Raw genomic sequence first — 22,879 nt, 5'->3', positions numbered from 1 at the left:
CGATCATTTCTGGTCATGAGGTGATTTGGTGATTATATGTTGTGAATTTGGAGGCGATTATAAATAAATAATATTAATTTTTATACGATATTACATTGTAATTAATTTATTTACAATGTTTTTGGAAAATAAAGTTCATCATATCATATTATTGATATAAAATAAACACTATATTTTTATATCAAACATTTTAAAATTTAACACGAATTTTCAAACAAGTTGTTTTTATAGCGATTTAAAAATAAAATAATATTCATAAACATTTTTTTTTTTTTTGTAGAATCTAAAGCTTAAATATCTACGAAATTCGACTAAATCCCGATAATTTGCAAAATATTTTTTCTTAAAAATATATTAGGTAGGTACATAAGTTAATTTAATCAATGATAATATCTATTACAGTATTCCTGTTTTCAATTATAGAAAATTATGTACCTTCATTAATCATTTCCCTTGGTAAACAAGCAACTGACATTAACAATTAAAAAGTTGAAGATCACATGGTCACTTGTCCATATGCAATCTTTCAAAAATCTAGGCTTCTCATACTTAAATTAAATAACTTTCGATAGAAACAATTAGGTATTTGATTGTATCGAATTGCTATCTCATTTGCACTAGGTATACTATACTTAGGGCCAGTTGTACCGTCTACGGTTAAACTTCGATTACGCTTAATCAGCTGATAACAGATATTTAACCGTGCAAATTCGGCCGATTAAACTCCGGTTAACTTTAATCAGAGACGGTACAACTGGCCCTTACCGTACTACGTATAACGCGCGTCAATCAACGTAAAAATACAATTATTATAAAACATCGTATATAATATATTATGAAACTCAGACGTGATGTGAATATGTGATACTTAAAGTGAAGTGAACAACGACAATAAATGAAGAAACTCTTACATAAAATGTAAAAACGTACGTGATGATCATAGGTAAGTTGGACGATTGATTTAAATTGATAGAATATTATAATTTTCTAAGTGTATATACATATGTATAGGTACTACATTTCGATAAAAAATATCTTTTTTTTTTAAACATTTTTCACCATGACTGAAATAATATAAAAAACCAGAACAGTAATTTTGCTGTATATACAAAATTTCAATAGTGGGTACCTCTACGCTGAGTAGGTCACTGTATTGAATGTGTCAAATTCAATTTTAATTCAATGATTTTATATTTTTCGCTATTTGTAATACGATGCTTACCTATGTTAAATAATTTGTTGTTTTAGTTTTTCCAGATTATTTTGAAAAGATCATATCTACATGTACTATTGAGTTTTTAATTCCTCAAAGTAACAATTATATCTAATTTTTAAACCAGAATTCCTTTTTAAAGTTTAAAATAGAAGTATTTTTACTGTTTCAAACCGCGATGACAGTAACAAAATACAAAATTCTCTCAAAATTTAAAAGTTATCCTCGAAACGTCTTCCTTCAAAAAAAAACTGTAAGATAATTGTGATAAATAAATATATTTAGTTTAGTTTTTTGCAAAAATAAATTTTTTTATTAGGTATATAAATAAGTAGTTCAAGTCGAATAAAGATATTTTAAAATTAAAAAAATTGACTTGGAAATTTAGTTTAGTAATTTATATGATAAGGCTATTGATTATAATAGGTGCAGTGCAATGCGCGATGGTTGTATGTGCGTACCTGTTGAAAATCCATCGTGCCCTGTAAGCATGCGTTTTATCAACAAAAGTGTGTGCAGGTTAACACGATGGAATACTTAAAACACGAAAATAACAGCGATGACAAAACAAAATTAAAAATCGAAAATCGATCAAAAACATCTATATTTTATATTTATATTTACAGACATTTTTGACAATACAATATTATAATAATAGTAAAATCGAAATAATGTTTTCTAAAAATCAAATCAAATGCTGAATCGTTGTTGTTTTTATTTCCCACGAATACATAACAATATGGTAGTATTACGATCACTCTGCTATGTTTGTATATTATATAAATATATATATTATACATTGATTCATTCAATCATCGCTACATGTATAATATAATACATTATGTATATAACATATGTACGTGTTACGAATGACATAATACTTTAATGTAATATATATAGTGACAACAAAAAATAAAACAACGTTTTTGTTATAGATAATAAATATTAAACTTACAACGTAATTGGTGCCCATAAATATTACCAGAAAAATCTACTATATAAAAAGAAAAATAATTACAGTAATCTAAAAATTTTTTTTAACACTCTAATTTATACAAATATTAGACAGGCTTATCTTTAAAAAAAAATGTATAAAATCTTATAGAAACGTCACGACGCGAAATTTCATATAATTAAGCTCGGATGGGGGAGGGATTAGGATATATTTCGGATAAAACATTAATTGTGTATATTATAATATAATATTATTAGTATAGTAACCTCGGTGGGCCTTACAGGTTTATTGCAATATTGATTACAAAAAAAAGTGGCCGACATTATACAATGATTGTTGATGCTTGGCTATAAATTATTTTATTAATAAAAGTATAATACATGTATAATATAGTATTTAATGTTTATAAATATTTATAATTATTATAATAATATATAGGTATACGAGATATAAATAATATACCTGAGATGGGCTTAATTACAGTGACTAGAATAATAATGTGACTAAAGATAAAAATCATATAGTATAAGAAATAATCTAAAAATTAAGAAAAAGAAACAAACAAATAAATAAGACGAAGACGAAGACGTATTTATCTTTTAAGTACTCACACAGAAATTGATAACGTTAAGGCGCGCACGCGTCCTACCTACATATTATTATTGACCTACCTAGTTAAATAAATTATCATATATTTTGAAATCAAGACTATTATTTTTATATTTTATTGAGCTTATATAATTACCCTTAAAATACTCGTTTTTATGTTATATTTTTTTTTTTAGTTTTTATTAAAAATGTATTTTTATAATTCAAAATAAAACGAAAAAATACACGATATTGGAAATGTTACAATTATTATTTATATTTTTCATCAAATAAAAAATAAATGATTGCGTTAATAAAATGTAAAGAAAATGTAAGTTTGACCGGATTCAATGCCGACAGGGCAGCGTGGCACGGCGTGGTGGGTGGCGGCGGCAACGCCGAGTTGAGTGTGTAAAAAAAAATGTTCACATTATTACACACTTCCCTTTTTCCGCCCAAGGGTTGTTCTTTTTATCTGGAGCATGGATTAATGGATCGGTTTTTTCGTTTTCCTCAACGAACTCTCTCATTCTGCGAACAATTAAAATAAACAAAATAAATTTAATTCCAATATTTATAATATTATTATTTACTAGGTAGATATTTACTACCTAGAAATTTAAAAATAAAAATATGTCACAACAGTTTTCATCGCATATGATGACTTTGAACGTCTTTACTTATACAGTTAGACAACAACACGCGTATGTTATGTTTAAGTATTTAATGTGGTTTGGTGAATTTGTACACAGATATATTTTTCAATCATATTTTCTCAGTTTGACTTTTGTTTTCACTAAAAATTTTTTGCCGTCATTCACCAGTTCACCATTTATACCTACTCATATTACACCTAGATTACTTTCTTTTATAATCTTAAATTTGTAGGTATTTAATAAACAGCACAATAACTCAATGATAAATACCTTCCTAATTTTATTTCCTATTTATATGTAAGTTGTACATAGAATCTATAAACCATTATTTCAACAATAAAATATCTAGGGCTATCTACATAGATACGACTGAAATTTTTTTTATCCAGACATCGATAATACATTGTTTGGTAATCGATAATAACTAGTAAGATTGAAACAAATGAAAATATCAATGTAGTGAAAATATTATTCTGCATTGATACAAAGGTAAGTACTATAGTGCACGTAAAAATATTATTTTATTAAAAATGTGTGTACCATTATTTTTAAATACCAACAAACTGAACTTAACTTAAATACTCAATGATTTTCTATTCAGCTATCTGGGTGTGGTAAAAAACAAACTGACCGATGCACTGACAGAATAAATTATGATTTAATAGACCGTTAAAATGCTGTATATACGTTTCGTCCATAATATCAATGTGACAATGCATACTTTGTAATATCTCATGAATAATGTCTATAAACATAGGATTTTATGTAATACGATTCGTAATTATTTTTGTATACAATTTAACTATTTAAAATTAAGTGTTTTGCTTTTACAATCTGCAATTTGTAAGTATAGATATAGCCTATAGGTACAGTGAAAGTGAGTGACAAAGAGACATAGTGTTAGAAAAAAAATATATACACTTTGAAATGTGCTTCTGTATTTTAAAAAAGCGGGTAAGTGGATGTCGCTCTGCTGTACATTAGGTGGTGGGGTGCACCTCTGACTAGGGTAGGTTAGATTTAAATGCAATGATAGGTATCATTGTATACGAAAAACGATTCTGAACGGAGATGATTTGTCAGTCTAGGATATATTATATTTAAATATTGTTATATATTCTATTATGAAACAAATATATTATTTTTCAAATAGGACGCATTTTGAATAAGACATGGTTAATCAATTTTTCCAAAAACATTGCATGTAGTTATCATAACTCATAATACCTTACATTATCATAAATAAAATACATATACCTGATTTCATAAAAATGTAAAACTCAAACGCTCAAAACATTTTTCCAATAATGACGCTTCAAATTTTCCCTATAGCTATTTGAAGCAAAACTTATGTAAAACTTAGTGTTTAATTTTTTAACCTTCGATATAAATACAAACAATATTATGAATTTTGAACTACAAAATAATTTGCAAATATTCATGGTTTTGACGAATTTTTGTCAATATTTGAACTTCAAATGCTAATAAAAAAAATTGTGCATATGTGTTCTTATAATTTTTTTATCGCTATAAGAATAACTTATAAAAAACTTTGTATTAAATTTTCAAGTATTTTGATAGGGAAAAAAAAATTTTCAGTTGTCTATAAATATCTCAAAAAAAGTCAAAATATTTTGAAAATTAAATAATGTTAAGAAAATGCCAATCTTAATTACTAGTAAAATTTTCAAGTATCTACGACTTATACTTTTTGAATAATAACAAATATTTAAAATCGTTTGAGGATAAATCGTTAGCGTTACGCTATTTCGTAAAAATTTAAAATTCAAACGCACTTAAATTTTTTCGTATAATACTGCTTCGAGTTTTCTCTGTAGCTACTCATGGAAAACGTATGGAAAACATAGTGTTGTATTTTTAATCCTTAGTTATAAACACAAACAATTTTATGATTTTTCAACTTCAAAATTACTTGCAAATTTTTGCATTTCCGACAGATTTCGTAAAAATTTGAACTATAAACCGCTTATAAAAAAAATTCTGACTAACGATTTTTAATTTTTTTTTAGCTACAATAAGAACAACTTATTAGGAACCTTGTATTAAATTTTCAAGTTTTTTTGGTCATCCAAACATTTGGTGAAAATTTCAAGTATTTACAGTGATTAGTTTTTGAATTACAACCATATAAAAAATTCGATTTGGTCGAAAACTGGTTTTGCGTAAAAATTCCAGTTTTTCTGTCATTTTTTTTTGTTTTTCTCGAGTTTTTTGAAAACTGTTGGAAAATGTTTACTTTTGACTTTTATAATGCACCAAGGATATTCACTTTTACCTCGGAAACCACCCCCAAAGTTTGAAATCGAAACATTATTTCGACTAGTTATGCTGTACATAGACACACACACACACACAAAAAAAAACACATAATTGTAAAATCAATACATTCATCACTTCGTTCAGAATCTAAAATGGTAGGGACGTAGAGTGATACTTAATTATTCACAAATTGTATGATTAATGTGGAATTTAGTTGTTTTTTTATTATATTAGACGATTATTAGAATAATATAGGTAGGTACTTGTACATTCATTTGATATTTTCTGAACAATTAGCATTTATAGTTCAAATAATTAATTATAAGATGCGATGAACCATGTTCATCTACCATGTAAAATATTTTATGCATGCATAGATTATATTACATCCAGGATTTCTACAGATCCTTCGATAGCAAAATAGTTCGATATATTTAGTGTTTTGATAAAAAAATGTTTAATTTACATTTAAACTATAAATTATATTTAAGATTTTACTTTATCTTCACTATTAATAATTTAGACTAAATAATAAATTCAAATCAATATTACAATTTTTCGAAGCAAACATAATAATGAAACTAATTATAGGTTCGTAGTTCGTATAAATACAACAAATGTATATATTTTGTTTGACTACCCCCAGTAATATTTATTTAATTTATCCTTCTATGACTGTACAATTTAAAAAAATTGTTGTGGTAGCAATTAAAACAACGATATTCATCTTAATTTATAGACAATTAATATTAAGGATTTGAAATCTTATATATAGGTTATAATTTATAATATTGATATAATATTACAAAAGAAGAAAACTATTGATTGAATGTAGAGTTGAACTTGAACATATTATATACGCATATACCAAACCGCTGGGTCTAGGTATTTGAAATTTTCCACAGAGGTTTCTTATATTAGAAGCCAGCATACACACGCACAAGTTATTTTTTCTATAAATATAACCACTAATATTGAAAAGTGATGCTTATTTTTCCCTGAAACTTTTTATATTATTGTCAAGTAGTTTTTTTTTTTAATTAAATAAATTTCTACGGAGCATATAGTTAGTTACCTAAGTATAATTTTCTAAATCCAACTCACATCCTTGGAAAATCGATGAAAACATAGCCGTGGTGAACAGGAATTAACCCTTGGTGACATAGGTTCAGCTTCTAATAATAGTGATAATTTTAAGATGTAATGACAATGACTTTTATGTATATGACATAAACTGAATTTTTACGAAAAAAGATTACTATAAAAAAATTCAGAAAAAAACGTGAAGAAGTCAAAGAAACAAAATTTAAATAGCTAGCAAAAAAACGAGCGAATATTCAGATATTGGAGATGTGACAGAATGATGTCAATATTGTAATGTTGTATTTCAAAATGAAAAGGGGAAATCTGCAAACACCTACAGTACCCGGGACAAATCTGTGAGACAGTTGGATTATTTGTTACCTATAAAGCTACTATATATTTACAAATAATTAATTATAAATGTTGAATTATTACGATGTAAAAGTCGTAGCAGGCGAATCAGGTTTAAGTATACAAATTAAAAGAGAAATCAATTAATATTGTATTTGACAAGGCATTACAACACTAATGTGTAATATTTTATTTAAAACATTAATAAATGTTATCTAATTTTTTTTTTTAATTTGTTGTTTGTTTGTAATATTGCTTATTCTGATTTTTATAATAGAGTTATAAGTATTTAGCTCGCAAAATAAAGATGGCGAATAAAGTGATATTATACATGTTAGTATACAATAGTATCAATAACACAGACTATAAAAATCAACCCTATCGGGTAGAACATTTTATATTGCATTGTATTATACTTATATTTATCGATAAAAAGGGAACAATGATAATATATTAATGTGTGATATGTACCTATAATATATACATTATGCTGGAAATCTATTGATAAGGTATATTGCGTTTATATTCAGCGAGTAAATCTTTTTATGGATTAGCAGATCAAAATCAAAACTACCACAACATTCAATAATGACATCCGGTACCGGTTTGTATAGCGAAGATATCTATCATCTATCATAATTTTGTATTAATTCAATATGATGGTGATAGTTGTATTGATACGAAATAACGACAATGATCATTTACGCAAGTACTCAGATGTATATACGTATGCGTAAAGTCGACCAAATCACCGAAATAATAATAATATTATATTTATATACTCCGTTTGCGAGGTAATATATTTTTTAATCATTATCATTGTAAATATCTACAACAACGTGTCCTTATGTATATATGCACACTCTGACGTGTTGTCGAAAATCACTGTAGTACAACGGACTTTACGCTATGCTATTTATTTTCATTGGATTTTATTCTTAATCGTAGCACCCGTAAGATAATCGAGCAATATTACGTATCTTATTATTATAATTCCACTGATAAAGTTGGTCTGAAATAAATTACGTAGCGCAATATCTAAGCTCTCGCACCTCCCTTATTTTCAACTTATGGTATCCCCTATCTGTTTTTAGCACTTAGCAGTAATAACTTATAGCTGCACTGAGTAAGTATACTTACGCAGGGGGTATATTATATGCTATTATGATATTATATAGATACCTATTATTATTTATTATTATACTTACATAATGTACATATTATATAAGAACAGTCTTTCATAATCATTGTTATATATATATATATACAATACAATGATGCTTCTCGGAGTCTTATTCATACACACATAATATGTGATTATCACTTATCACACATATCCAGCGTTATACTAACATTAACCTGAATTAAAATAATGACTTATACATTATATACATCACACATGGATCCGTAGAGTTAGACGTGTCATATACTGTTATTGTTTATAATAGGTACGCCTACGATTATTTAATATTTTAATTTATTCTTAAAAGAGATAGCTAGATAAACTATAATATAAACTTACCCAGTCGGTTATAGAAATATGGATAAAAAAACGTACATTTTCATGAACAATTTGATCAATAAATTAATGTAAATTTAGCAATTAGGTACTATTGTGAATTCTGATTTATTATATTTTTTTTATTCTTATAATCAGATTATAAACATTACATCATCTTTATATACACGCTTTTTATCACGGAAATTATTATTACTATGTTTAAAATTCAATATGAAACATTATTGTGTTACACGTTTAGGTTATATAGACTAAATAAATTTAATATTTAATTTTAATTAATAGTTAGCGCACAGATTACACAGATCGAGAAGTTTTAATTAAACTAACAGCATTTTAAATACATTACCTAACACCTAGTATACAGATTTTTCAACGTATATTGTACCTATTTAATAAACCTATAGTTACCTAACCTATATTAAATACATTGATTTGAAAATGTATTAATGGCATAACGTTTTTTCCTGACATTTTGTGATATTATCAACTTTTTTTTTAAATTGATTGATCATATCATTATATACTAATATTTTAGACATTTATTATGGATTATTACTTATTTATGAATACAGTAAATTGGTATAAGAATCAAAATATATATGGATTAAACAAGTGGAATGTTATTAAATAGGAGCATATCTTAAATAGTTACTACTTTTAAACATACTTCCTTTTTTATAAAATAAACAAATCGTTAAGTATTTTATTCTTATACAGCAATTATCAATTTATTATATTAATAAAACCGAGTTGTGAAAATAAATAGTTTTAAACTAAAAACTCTTCATATCTCATTTAATACAATTTGCATAGTTTAATAACTGTAACTTTAAAACATGGATCTTTAAAAACTATAAATTAGTTGAATTAATTATTTTCTTTTACTCTTGAAAAATACATTTAAAATTTTTTAAATAGTCTGATTCTATTAACTTGCCAAATAGGGCGAATAGAAAGTATTATTAAAATATTAATTGTAGTGTTAATTTAGTCAAAGCAATATTGCATGTAGTAAGTAGGTACCTACTACGATGCTACTACGATGATATGAGTCGTGAATATTATATTGATATTTTGCTTTTAAAAAGAATACCTATCGTATTTCAAGTGATATTTCAAAAAAAAAAAAAGTTTAAATATTATCCCGCTAATCAACAGTTTATAAAGTGTATTTTACTTGATGGCCATGTCACACTACACTTACTTGTGCAAATAATATCACGTAATATAATAATATAATACATGTGATAACTAATATGTTATAGCCTATAATATATGTACACTATTACTTTTATAGAACATAGTTTTACCGTAATATAGCTAAATCACTTGATAGTTTTAATATTAAATGAAAAAAGTACAAAATATAAAAATTATTATTTTTATTTTTGTTAAATATTTTATGGTAATAATAACATGTGTTTCTCAGGTGGGGGTGAAGGTTTGGCTAGAGTACTGGAGTGTCACTCTATTAATAACTTACTAGTCTTGTGATATCTTAAGGCATACATTCTATAATATAGCACACGTTGTGCTATTACCTACTATATTAACTATTGAGCAAGATATTGTATGCTGTTTAAGTAAAGATAACAGAATTATTTTATAGAATTAAAAATCATTAGATGACTTTGTATAGTAAAATTAACAACAAATCAAGTAATACTTGTTTTTAAACCATATTAATACTTTATTTTTAAAACAAACTAATTTACTCCTCATTGTTAATTATTGAATAATAATAATAATATTAATGTAACTTAGGATAATTTTAGGAAAATACATTATTACCTAGTGTACCTATCTACCTATTTTCTAAATAAACTAGATTAAATACGTATTACGTTTATTAAAATTTGTTATACATTATAATTTGTAATGCTTGAATTTTGTTGATTCGAAATATTTGATTCCACAAATATGGAACTACCCAACCTAAATTTAAGCTTCTATAATTTATTAATGTGTTACACGTGTATTTATTTTTCTTAATAGGAAATAAAATATAGCTGAATAGGGTACAAAGATGTTGGTAACATTAGTCTATGCATTATAATATATTTATAAAATTGAATATTGCAGTGTATCTGTATTACACGATATAGGTACTAAGTTTAGATACTTGTTAAAATAATAATTAATGACTATCTATTCTCATAAGAACATTTTCTGAACCATTAGTTATTTTTTATGTATACAATTTTTTTTATCTAAATCGATTACCACCAAAAGTACCCATAAATATTATGACATACACATCTACTTATCAATTTACGCATTGTATTACAATATACATATTACATTTAAATAGTTAAATAAATATGCAATTTAAAAAAATAAAACACTCGAGTAGAAACATACTAAATACTAAGCTATTTTACATAAAATAGGCATATTATAAAAAAATTAATAGTTATCTAACGAATACCTATCCCAATTATTATTATTTACCAGAAGTGTACAATTTAAAAATACTGTTTTTATATGAACAAATATTTAATAAGTTATTAAACAAATAAATTAAACATTATTATTACAGTGTTTAGTAATTGTTGCAATAGTTCTTATATATTTAGTATTTGTCATGGATAGTGAATGGTAATAGATTATTTGAAATTTGAAATTATTTTAAACATTATTTTCTTTTGATATGTTACAGAAATAATATATCAATATATTAAAATATAATTAATGATACGATAATGAGAAAAGAAGTATTTTAATAACATCTTTTAAAATTTCTTATTAGCAAACGAATTTTTATATACTTAAAAACTACTCATCCAGTTTTGAAAAAAAATAGAGGTCGTTCTTAAAAGTTAGAGTTATCGTGAAAATGTAATAAACAGTTTTAACCACGTTTGAAAATATTTCAAGTAACATATCCACTCCACCATCCATCTTGATCGAATTATTTCACAAAAAGAGGTACATTGACGCTGATTTGCTTATGAACTGAGGTACACTAAAACAAGATACACCTATATATGTACTGTATTTTATATTTTCATTTTTTTCCTGGTAAAGTCGGGTTATACAGCTAGAGTCTGTATAATATATATAGACGAAGGTAATAGAAATTGAGTAATACCTTTTGAAGAGAAAACAAATATTCAAAAATTTCGTCCAAAACTGTTTTGAAAAAAAACTTTCCACGTTTAAATTATTTTTCTTTGGTATTGATTTACATATCATACTTTATTCTTCGACAATCTATTACCTATACAACTTGCTTATTATGTTAGACCAGAATGAGAAAATTTATAATACAGAGTATAAGGACTATAGTTAGTATCTATAATAACAATTACACTACAGTAACAAGTCATTTTTGTTGTATAATAATACTATAATACGAGAACAAGTCGTAAGTATGTTGTTAATTTAGAATATTTCAAGAAATTTAACAATAGTAAAATACTTTGAAATAAACTGTACAATCATCTTAAATCTCAAAAGGTATTTATAAGCTTTTATGGATATTCTCATAATATTATTTGTATAATAGTGTCGACTAATGTTACCTACCTGCTTAGATAATTAAGAACAGTTTATACACTCAACAATTCAATAGACAATTGAAATAATAATATTTTTTGTCAGGTTTGTTGAATATATTGTACACATTATACATAATCTAGATTCTATTATTGGTTTTGTTTATTAAAATTTCATGATATGTCTATGAATAAAATTCACAATTTATTTTGATACCAAGTTACAATTGTAAACAACATATTTTAAGTACCTACCTAGGTACTTATTATTTATTTTGTGTATATTATACGTTTAGAGCTGGCATTTTATTTAAAATTTAGTTTATCTGGAGATCAACAAAATGTTTGAATATAAACAAATGAGAAATAGCTATACTGTCATGAAAGACGTTATTCGGAAAAATAAGCGTTTTCCAAGTATTCTAATTAAATGTCGTATTTAAGATTTTTGAAAGTCAGAGAAAAGTTGATGAAACTGATCAATATGCAAAAAAGATAAATGCAATAATTTTATCATATTATGTAATATTTAGATTATGTTATAAGTAGTATAAACTCTTTATAAGTAGTTGGATGAGGGGGTGACCGAATCATATCACCTCAGAGGACGCCCTCACTCCAAATATGTGACACAATCAGTGCATTATATTATACTAATATTAAATAATTTGCCATACATATCATTGTTGTATGTATATAATTATATTCTATAAACGTAAATTCAAATCGTACTTAACATAATATATTAAAATTATTAAACAAATATAGTTAAAACCGAAGATATGAATGCGACATTACATGCTTGAAGAGTATAGTAAATTCTGAGGGGGTCCGTGTAAGCTATCGTGCCGGCTACAGAAAATTATCTCGTAATCGTTGCATAATAACAACGTGTAAGTACGTAATTGTTGTAATGCATTTTGAAGAATAAAATTTATACAATATCGAGGGGCACACTTTTTTAGCGCGTATTACACTAAAATGTATCGCAAAGCCGGCACCTATGTAGCCGGTGTGTGTTTTAGTTACAGCGTGGCGATCACGGAAAACGTCTGCGGTTGAATAAAAAAAATGCTTCCGTCGCCACTGTCGTCGCTGGTGACGGGGCACGCGAAAAGTATGCCTCACTGCCTCCGTCATATCTATATACCTATTATACTCGGCGTCAACCGTCTCGAATGGACGCCGAACACTTGTCACGGCCGGAACGACAGGCGTCGACGGTAACAACAAGTAAACATGTTATCAAATTTGTTTCAGTACAACAATATTGTCATGGGCGGTACAGTATTCTATAAAATGCACTCAAGTATACATAAATATGTACCTATATTACTATTGCGATCTGCGTGCACCTACATGAGGTTCAAAGGGTAAGAGAAAGTTTTTTAAACTTGCGCTTGACGACGATGAGATAAATATTAAATTTGTTACACAAAATCGCTTTCAATTGATCGAGCGATCCATCGACTACGACGCGCGACGACGACGATCAAGACACAATAATATTATAAGCGGCGAAAGACAAAACTTAATACTATAATAAATGATGTGTTGTTCAGCCGCGTTTGTTGTGCAGTGCGATTCGGACGCGCGCACTATGGTCGTTATAATATATATACTATAGACACTATTATTGCAGTAATATTACAAGTTAACGATGTTAAAACACATCGTGTGAATTTCAATTCTATTAATCTACAGAATATAATATTACTATGCGTTATGGTGGTAGTAATGTACTCACGCCTGTATGCTCCTGGATAGGGGCCATCGGTCCATTGTGGACTGGTAGCGCATGTTTTCGATCTGTTTCTTGAGCGCGTCCCGGTCCATCGCTGAAAGCACACTGGGGTCCATGACTTCGCCGCCACCGGCGCCCGCGTATGTCGTAGTCACCGCCGCCGCCGCCGCAGTATATACGTATATACAGTGACCTTATACCGCGGTAGTCGCAGACGCCGCCGCTACCGTCGACCAGCGCCGCTTGTTCGTTCGTTCGTTCGTCCGCCGTCCGTTCGTCGGGTCTGCGAAAAACGCACGCGCACACGGCTTAGTACACGTACACACACACACACACACACGCCCGACCCGCCCACCCAACCGACGCTCTCCCCCATCACGCTCGTGCCGCGCCGTTACCCGCCGCAGCACACCCGGCATGATATCGATTATTATCAAAGCCGAAAACGCGCGCGACAGACAGTGCTCAAGCACGGTGTGTGTGCGTGAACGAACACAGTGGCCCACGAGCACCCACAACGCCGCCACTGCGCCCCACACTCCTCCGACCCATCCATTGACAAACCGCGCGGCAACACCGCCACTCCGGTAACTCGGTTTTCTCGTCACTGTTTTACACCTATGTGTATATTATTATAATATATTATATTATGTTTACAGAAAGGTGGCGCCACCCCCTGACACAACCCTCGTGACCGTCGTCACATGAGATAGCTGATACGCGTTATACGGTCACGGATAGGTATATACTCACGTCGGGAAGTGGACGCGGGCGTATTAAAAAAGTTATTTCATGTGTATGTAATGATAATATTTGTAAGTACCTACAGCCATGCAGGGTATGATAGGGAACCGGATATTATAATATCATATCATATAAAGGTCTAAAACTAGGCCAAAACTATGCTTACTATACAAAATATCTGTTTCGTAGACCAACCAGACAATCAACAAAAAATTCTTTGATTATTCATTTTTATACATTTTATATTTATTGCAAATTAAGAACTTTATAAAAATATTTAGTTAGATTTTGGAAAAAATTATTAATTTATAAAATAAATGAAAAAAAATTTTATTGTGCGATGTAGGTATTACGAGCTGGTACCTGTTACTATATCTACCTACTATTTATTTTATTATATTGTTAGTCGTAAGATTTTTGGCGTTTAGAAAGCAAAAATTATTTTTTTTTTTTGACATTTCTATTTTCATCGTATTAGTATTCCTTCTTCTCGATTTACGATACGAAAGGGATAAGCCTTGTGGACGGTGGGTTTTTTCTCTTGTTTTTTCACGGGTTGAAAAGCGCATAGCCCCGTGTTACGCGTGTAAATCAATCCTCAGCTACCGCCAATGGTTTAAACGAATACCTATTTTATTGAAATGTAAACTTTTACTCGACTACCTGCAGCAGACCTCTACCATCCAACGTTGTTTATATATCGTTTTCGCTAAATGCAATATTAATTTATTTGAGTATTAATTGAATTTATTATTTAATCGTTCAGCGAGTCTGTGATTTGTATACACAATATTATACGAATGAAATCGAGTGAAACGGTAAATTTAGTCAATCCGACTTTGGTTTTCCCTATTATTCTGTCTGTATTTGGATACGTATTATTTACCACATGCACATTTAGCGAGAACCATTAGTATAATTAATGTATTTCAAAATTTTTATGAAAAAGTATAAGTCACGCGATCGTAGTAAATATATTTATAAAATTATAAATTTAATTTAATTATTACTTATTTCAAGAGGTTTAACTTTTATATTCATTGTACACGTATTAAAAAAATGGTGTTAAGAAATAATAATTTTATTCTTTCTATCGTTTTAAGTAAATTTTAGACACATTTTTTAGATTTGTTAAATTTTATAACCATTGTTTAGTATTTTAAAAAAAGATAGGCGTATTAATTGAAAGTAAAAAATTTTTAGGATTTAAACACATGAAATGTAAAAAAATTATTTACTTAAAAATCATATTAATTTTTATACAAAATTCTTTTCATTTACGTAACTATTTAGTTAAAAGCGAATCAATAAATTATTGATTGCGGAAGTAAATGATTATTTTACCATTTGTTATGGTGTTTTACTGTTTTGACTTCATTTATTTTTGCATTGAAAAATTAATATTAAATTTTTGCAATGTAACCTCAATATAAATCTTTACTGTCTTCTAAATTATCTTATACATTCAATCTAATTTGTAGTATTTCTGCATTCTATAATATATAATATTCAATAATTATTTTAGGTGCACTTATAGTTTGAAATTAAAAAAATTTAAAAATTATTAAAAACATTGAAAATTTAGTTTTAATATTATACCTAGTTATTATGTTACTAATATCCACATCAATAATGAAGGAAGTTTTAAAATGTATTTTTATAATTTATTTTATTACATGAAACATTTAAATTTAAATCAATTTTATATTTTATTTTAATATATGAGACTACACATATTTCATAAAAATATCAAATGGTTTATGTTTTATAAGTATTATGATTGAAATTCCGAGTGTGAGTGTCTAATGATTAATGGATGAAGGTGATGTTTTCTAAATGTACATTTAAAACTATAAATGCTTAGTAAATTATTATATGAAAACAAACATAAAAATAAACTATACCATTATTATACACCATGAGGAATAGCCAATAGGTAATGCCATTTTTCAAATTACTATTTTATATTTTGAACGACGCGTGAATGTATTGGGTTAACATCGATGTATGTTTTTCATTTGTTTGTGGAAGACATTGGACACTGTTAAGAGCAATAAAATGCTTCGATTTTGATGGTGGTTTCAAGTAGGTAGCAAGTTATATCTAATTGGTACTTTGAGGGGTCAAAAGTATAGAATTTCAAAAATAATTGTAAAAACCACAACAACAAAAAATGGGATAACGGGAAAATAAGAATATTTACACAATACGAGTTTAAGTCAAAATCTATTTTGTCGCTATTCAAAAATTAATAATAATTATAGAGGCTTGATAATTTAAAATAATTATTTACACTTTTAAACATTTATATCAGCAATACTATTTTACTTAATTTTCAAAAGAGTTTTGATCTTTTTTTGTGATAGTAACAATTTTTGTTATTTTGTTATTATTCATAGAAACTTGAAACATTCTATTATTACATTAATTATCTGATTTTATAATTTTGAAACGTAAAATTTACAAAAATACAAATAATAATTTTAAAAAAAAATGTCTTAGTCCAAGTTATTTTGTTGTAATTTCAAAAATAATATAAAGAATTTTATAATCTATTGATACGTATACTATTGATAACACAATTACATTTTCAAAATATTTAAATTAACTTTCAGCTATTTATTCAACAAACGTATTTACATCTTATACGCTATTAATTTATAAATTAATAACGGGAATTAAGTAAAATAATATAAAATTTTCTATGTGAAATAATATATGTTTTTTTTTCGCAAAAAGAATTTAAACCTATGTTATTAATAAAATAAAAAAATATCTTACAACAATAAAAATATAGAATAAAATGTTCTTAGAAATTAAGGCTGGAGGACTTGCAGGACCTGTTCAGAATCATATTAATTATAGTATATGATGATTTATGTGACTTGGCAATCCAGTGACAGTCACTGACAAGACATGAGTATATGATAGGGCGCCACTGCAGTGACTTACTAATGAGTAACGAAGAAATACACTCGGCACCTACTGTACAACAAAGTGACTTCCCTGGTTTATTAATTTAGTAATAAATTAAACGCATTACGTCTGAACGTATGTGATTGTATATTATTCATATAAAATATTATACTTTATTGTGGTATTTCCGAAATTATTAAATTAATGATTTATAGAAAAATCAAAGAGCCGTTCATTTAAATTTTAAATTAAGAAAAATTATTGTGTTTGAAAAATGTGTATTTGCTTGTTATATATGACAATAGACATATAACTTGTAAAAATTAATTACTCAGTAAAATTATTGGAAATATATGAAATTAATCTTTATAAAATGAATCACTTTTTTGTTGGATTTCGCTAAGGTCTGATTGATGACAGATGAGTGAAAAATAAAAATTATTTGTTGTTTGCAAATTCTACTTTTTTACCTGCTGGTTAGATTAAGAAGTAATTTTTGTAAACGAAAAAATAATATTACGCTCCAAAAACATTTTATACACAAATTATGAATAAATTATTAGAACCGTATTCATAAGTTAATAACCAAATAGTAATCAGTCACGGTGACATTTTTTAATACAGTTTTATATTGTGTACACATTAATTTGGAGAAAACAACCAAAATATTAACACAAAAAAAGAGGAAATTACTTTATTGTATGATATCATAGATGTCAAAAGTTACTGGTAGTCAATCAGTCAATGGGTATGTTAATGTTATGGATTAGTTAAATTTGTATTCAAAAATAAATAACTGGGTACAAGGAAAAACGATTCAGAACATAGACGGTCTGACCGTATTTCTATGGACAATGGATAAAATATTACATATTTATATTATTAGGTTTAACTTATATTTTCCAAAAACTCATCTCATATAACATAATAATAAATAATAATTATAAATGAAATATTGTGGTAAATGACTTACAATTAATTTAAATATCTTGAAATTTATATGGCTTATAGTCAGCTACCTAATCAATATTATTCGTAGTGATGAAAGTTTCAAGTCAATTAATACTTCTTGAATTACAATCAAATAGCTAAAACCGTTACTTTTCGTTTAATTATCAATTTCGTCAATATTTAAAGTTGATATTATGTCTTAATAATTGTTTTACTGATTTTACATTTACTTTCCACTTAGAACCTAAAATAATAATATCTAAATAGATTTTTTTTTTAAATTATTAGAAATGAACATTAAGTAATAAGTAACAGGTAATAGCTTAGGTAAACACTATTAATTAAATAATGAAGAAAATAAAAATAACTTAATTTTTGACTTCGAGAATATTGTTTAGGTAGTAAGGAATATTCTTGGATAGCTGGATGTGAATATTGCTGCCAATAGGACAGATAAAACAGACTTCTTTTGAAAGTTTAAAGTTAGATATACAACAACCTTTTAGATTCTGAGCGGAGAAAGTTTATTGATTTTACAATGATGTTTATTTTTTTTTCTTTTTCTTTTTTATTCTGTTAACTATTTTTTCCTCTAAACTTGCTTATAAGTATCAAGTGTAGCATCTTTTCTGAAAGGTAATGTTCTTGAGCTGGTACATTAGAAAGGTAATTTTTTTATAAGCATTTTAAGTTCAAATTTTGACTAAATACGTAAAAATTACGGCAATGTTTAAACTATCTTAGATAGAAATTCATAAAAGTTTTTCTTTTTAAATCTAAGATTTGAAAATTTTATACAAGACTCTTATCATATTTTTACAATAGCAGTTGAAAAATAAAAGAAATAGGAGACAATTTTTTTTTATAAGCATTTAAAGTTTGAATTTTGATAACATACGTAAAAATCACGAAAATTCTCAAATTATTTTAAGCCAGAAATTCATAAAAAATTTTCCTTTAAATCTAAGATTTGAAAATTTTTAATAATCTATCTTAGACAGATAAACCATCTCCGTTCAGAATCGTTTTTCGTATACAATGATATAATATCATTTGATTCAAATTCAATTACATCCATTACAGTAACCCACTTGTAACCTACTGTACAGCAAAGCGACATGCACAGCTTACCAGCTTTTTTTTAGTAATCTCTTTGTTTCTTTTGTTATATAACCTGAGATAAAACTGGCTGTAATCAAAGTGATAGATAAAATACTTCGATAAATGATTACTTATACGTATTCATTTGGAAGTAAGCACCATTTTTAGTAAGAAAAAACCAAGAATTTAATTTTTGATTTCTTAAAACCACTTGCTGAGAGTATGAGAGAGGTGTAGCTCAAATGTTTGTTTAAAATGGCTCAATGTTATATAGTAGAACAGTATTTTTTTTTTCGAATTAAGGTATTAATAAATTTTACATTTTTGTAACGCTAATTTGATACCCCCTCTATAATTTTAATTGTACCCTATTAAAATAATATTTATATTGTCTGATGAAAGTTTCCTTTTGTTATTGGAAACGGAAGACACATTTTATTGTACTTATAGTTAAATTATGTTAGAAATATTGGATATTAACAAACTTTCAATGATTATCAATATTCTATAAATTTGGTAATTACCACAAATAATTATTCTATCGTTAATCACTATCATACGTTACAATTAACGTCAACTCTGAAGAAGGTTACTTACGCATACTTTGGACTTTTTATAAATTCTATATAGATTTTATCGGAATTAATTACCCGGAAGATATTTAAAAAGAATTTTACTCAGTAGGTGAGCTTATAGCTTATTTTTTAAACCATCAAGTACTTATATATATTATATCGAGTTTCACAGAGAATGAATGATACATTTTGTTTTTGTCTTAATCTAAAATCAATTTTTTTGGTATTGGTGTTCGAAACTTATAATAAAATTACTTGTACCTATATTATAATTATAAAGTACGTTTTAATTTTAATTAAAAAAATGTTTTTATCGTTGTTGTATGCCAAAAAACGTTTTAAGCTATAAACTTATATAATTATATCATCCCTAAAATTGTATGAACAACGCATTTCAATTCAGATATGTATTTTACTTTAGGCAATAGCATAAATTGTAGTTATCTAAAAAAATAGTAATCCACAATCATTGTATGTCATATTGGTATATTATAACATACTACTATATACTAGGTTAGTATATTTGTCCAGTGATGAGAAAAAATATATTTAGATCTAAAAATAATCATGCCATACTTTTTCTCTAAACATGATGTGCACTGTGTAGGTATGTGTTATTATTGTTAAAGAAATTGAAGTATTCACTATTAGAGGTAATATATATTGTTATGTTTACTTGTAGTCGTAAATTTGACCCGTCGTAAGTCTTCAGCACGACAAATTCTTTACAACGGCGTTATCCGACGACGATGGCGACTACTTGGTGTGTGACGGTCTGCGATGTTTCCTATAACGGAGGCGCACAACGTTTTCGGTACCTATATGGCAATAATATGTATTGACATGTATTGCCACTGCCGTGTTGGAGTGCAATACGTGTAGGTTTGGTGTTTGCGGAGTATTGTATCGAAAAAAAATAAATAGGTAATGCTGACAGTATTGTTATTATTTACTTATGCGTCACAAGCGAAATCCAATTAGAAAAAATAAAATCACCAAGTAGGTATTAAGTATTGTTTATGATATATAATTGAGTGCGGGCTAGCGGAGGTGGAAAGCGTACAAAAGAAACGAACGGCCGAACAACCGACGACGGTCGATACTATCCTCACGACTTATTCTACAATAATAATATAATATACGACCGTTTGCACTACTATTATACATACTATTGTACTTGGAATATCGAATATTGACACGAGAAGCCCTACCCTTGTCGTCGTCGTCGCCGCCGTCGTCGTAGGTACTCGACAATGATTGTGTAACATATTTAATAAACAATATGCGGTCGTCAACGACCAGCCATACGCCCATACTACTCCGTTTTTTTTCGCATACCGGAAATTATAGGCCATTCTTTTCCGTCTTGCCCCGCACATATTTTAGGTAATGCTACTCTTTTAATTTGTTGTTCTAAGCAACACGTTCTCAGGTTCTGTAATGTCACATATTATGTCGGACGATTTTAGTGAGAAGGGGCCCAAGTCAAAAATTGGTACTTTTTAGGAAAAAGAATAAACTCATTTTTGCCTTCTTTATTAATATTATTTTTACCACATAATTATGTTTAAATACTTTATAAAATTTAGTCGGACTCATATAATCACTTTTAACATTTAAGCAAAATATTGTAATTTGAATTGACTTGATACCTTTGACACTAAAATAATTATTTTATTTTTGATTTGTGACCTTTTATATCATGAAGTTTATCTATTTTAAAATAAGACAATAAATTATTAATATTGTAATACATTCAATATATAATAATGTTTATTTGAATAATGTTATATTAAGTATATATTTTTTTTTTGGGAAGGTTTAAATTTTTAAAAATTGTATGATAAAGCTTATCTATTTGTTTCATCTTATTTTGAAACGCACACCAAAATAACGTAACTTTCTACATCGTTCAATTATCAGAAAACCCTGTTTAAACCTGGGACCTCCCCTCCATAAGTAGGCCACTGATTAACCTATGTGCGGTCTCATAATTTTCTTAGGGAAGGGGAAAATTAATTTTAAAAGTAAATTAAGATTTTGTTTTATGTATCTTATGCTTACCAACATTTTAAAAGTAGTATTAAATTAGAGCGTTACAGATAATGCTTTGGAAAAAAATTTAAAATTCTTGGGGACAATACCTCATCTTGCCGCCTGGGTGGTCCATGTATTAAGTATATAAAATTATTTTCATTAATACGAGTAGAATAAAAATCGATGTTAAATAACAAACAATGCTAATAAAATGCAAGCAATAAATCGTGTATTTTATATAATTTAGTATTTTTATTTAGGTATAATAGCATAATATTATTATAATACATGATATTAAACTTTAAAGTATTTTTTCAAATAAAAATAAAAACTATCGATAAATATAGGTATGTACCTAGGTACTTACATAATATAACAATACAAAATATTGACTTAAATGTCAACGTTTCTGTGTATAAAATTACTAACATAATCTATATGAAAAACAATTTAAATTATTATAGCTTAAGTACCCTCCCATGTGTTGTAACTAAAAAAGTAGTTATGATAGAATTTTAGAAAAATATTTGAGGAACTGTCTCTTAGTCAATCAAGTCTACACATATTAGAATTGTTTTGTGATTTATAATAGGTAGTTTATGAAATTGACTACAATAGTACGTATAATAAAATTAGGGCGTCAACTGATTTAAATATTCTAACTTA

The 22,879-nt window shown here is 27.2% G+C and overlaps 1 protein-coding gene across 1 annotated transcript; it reads right to left on the bottom strand.

Moving 5' to 3' along the window:
- Positions 1 to 1,800: 1,800 nt before the first annotated feature.
- Positions 1,801 to 21,065, bottom strand: Ggamma30A (guanine nucleotide-binding protein subunit gamma-e). The gene is made up of 3 exons (XM_089220143.1): positions 20,853 to 21,065; positions 13,893 to 14,172; positions 1,801 to 3,287 (listed from the first exon to the last, which is right to left on the bottom strand). Exons 2-3 carry the CDS (start codon positions 14,003 to 14,005, stop codon positions 3,182 to 3,184), a joined length of 219 nt encoding a protein of 72 aa, XP_089076269.1. The 5' UTR covers positions 14,006 to 14,172; positions 20,853 to 21,065; the 3' UTR covers positions 1,801 to 3,181.
- Positions 21,066 to 22,879: the final 1,814 nt, after the last annotated feature.

The sequence above is a fragment of the Diuraphis noxia genome, unplaced genomic scaffold, assembly GCF_037042655.1.
Source record: "Diuraphis noxia isolate RWA-SAM2 unplaced genomic scaffold, SU_Dnox_SAM2 contig0002, whole genome shotgun sequence".
NCBI classification, from domain to species: Eukaryota; Metazoa; Arthropoda; class Insecta; order Hemiptera; family Aphididae; genus Diuraphis; species Diuraphis noxia.
Note: the sequence above shows the minus strand (reverse complement) of the source record. Positions and strands in the feature narration are given on the sequence as shown.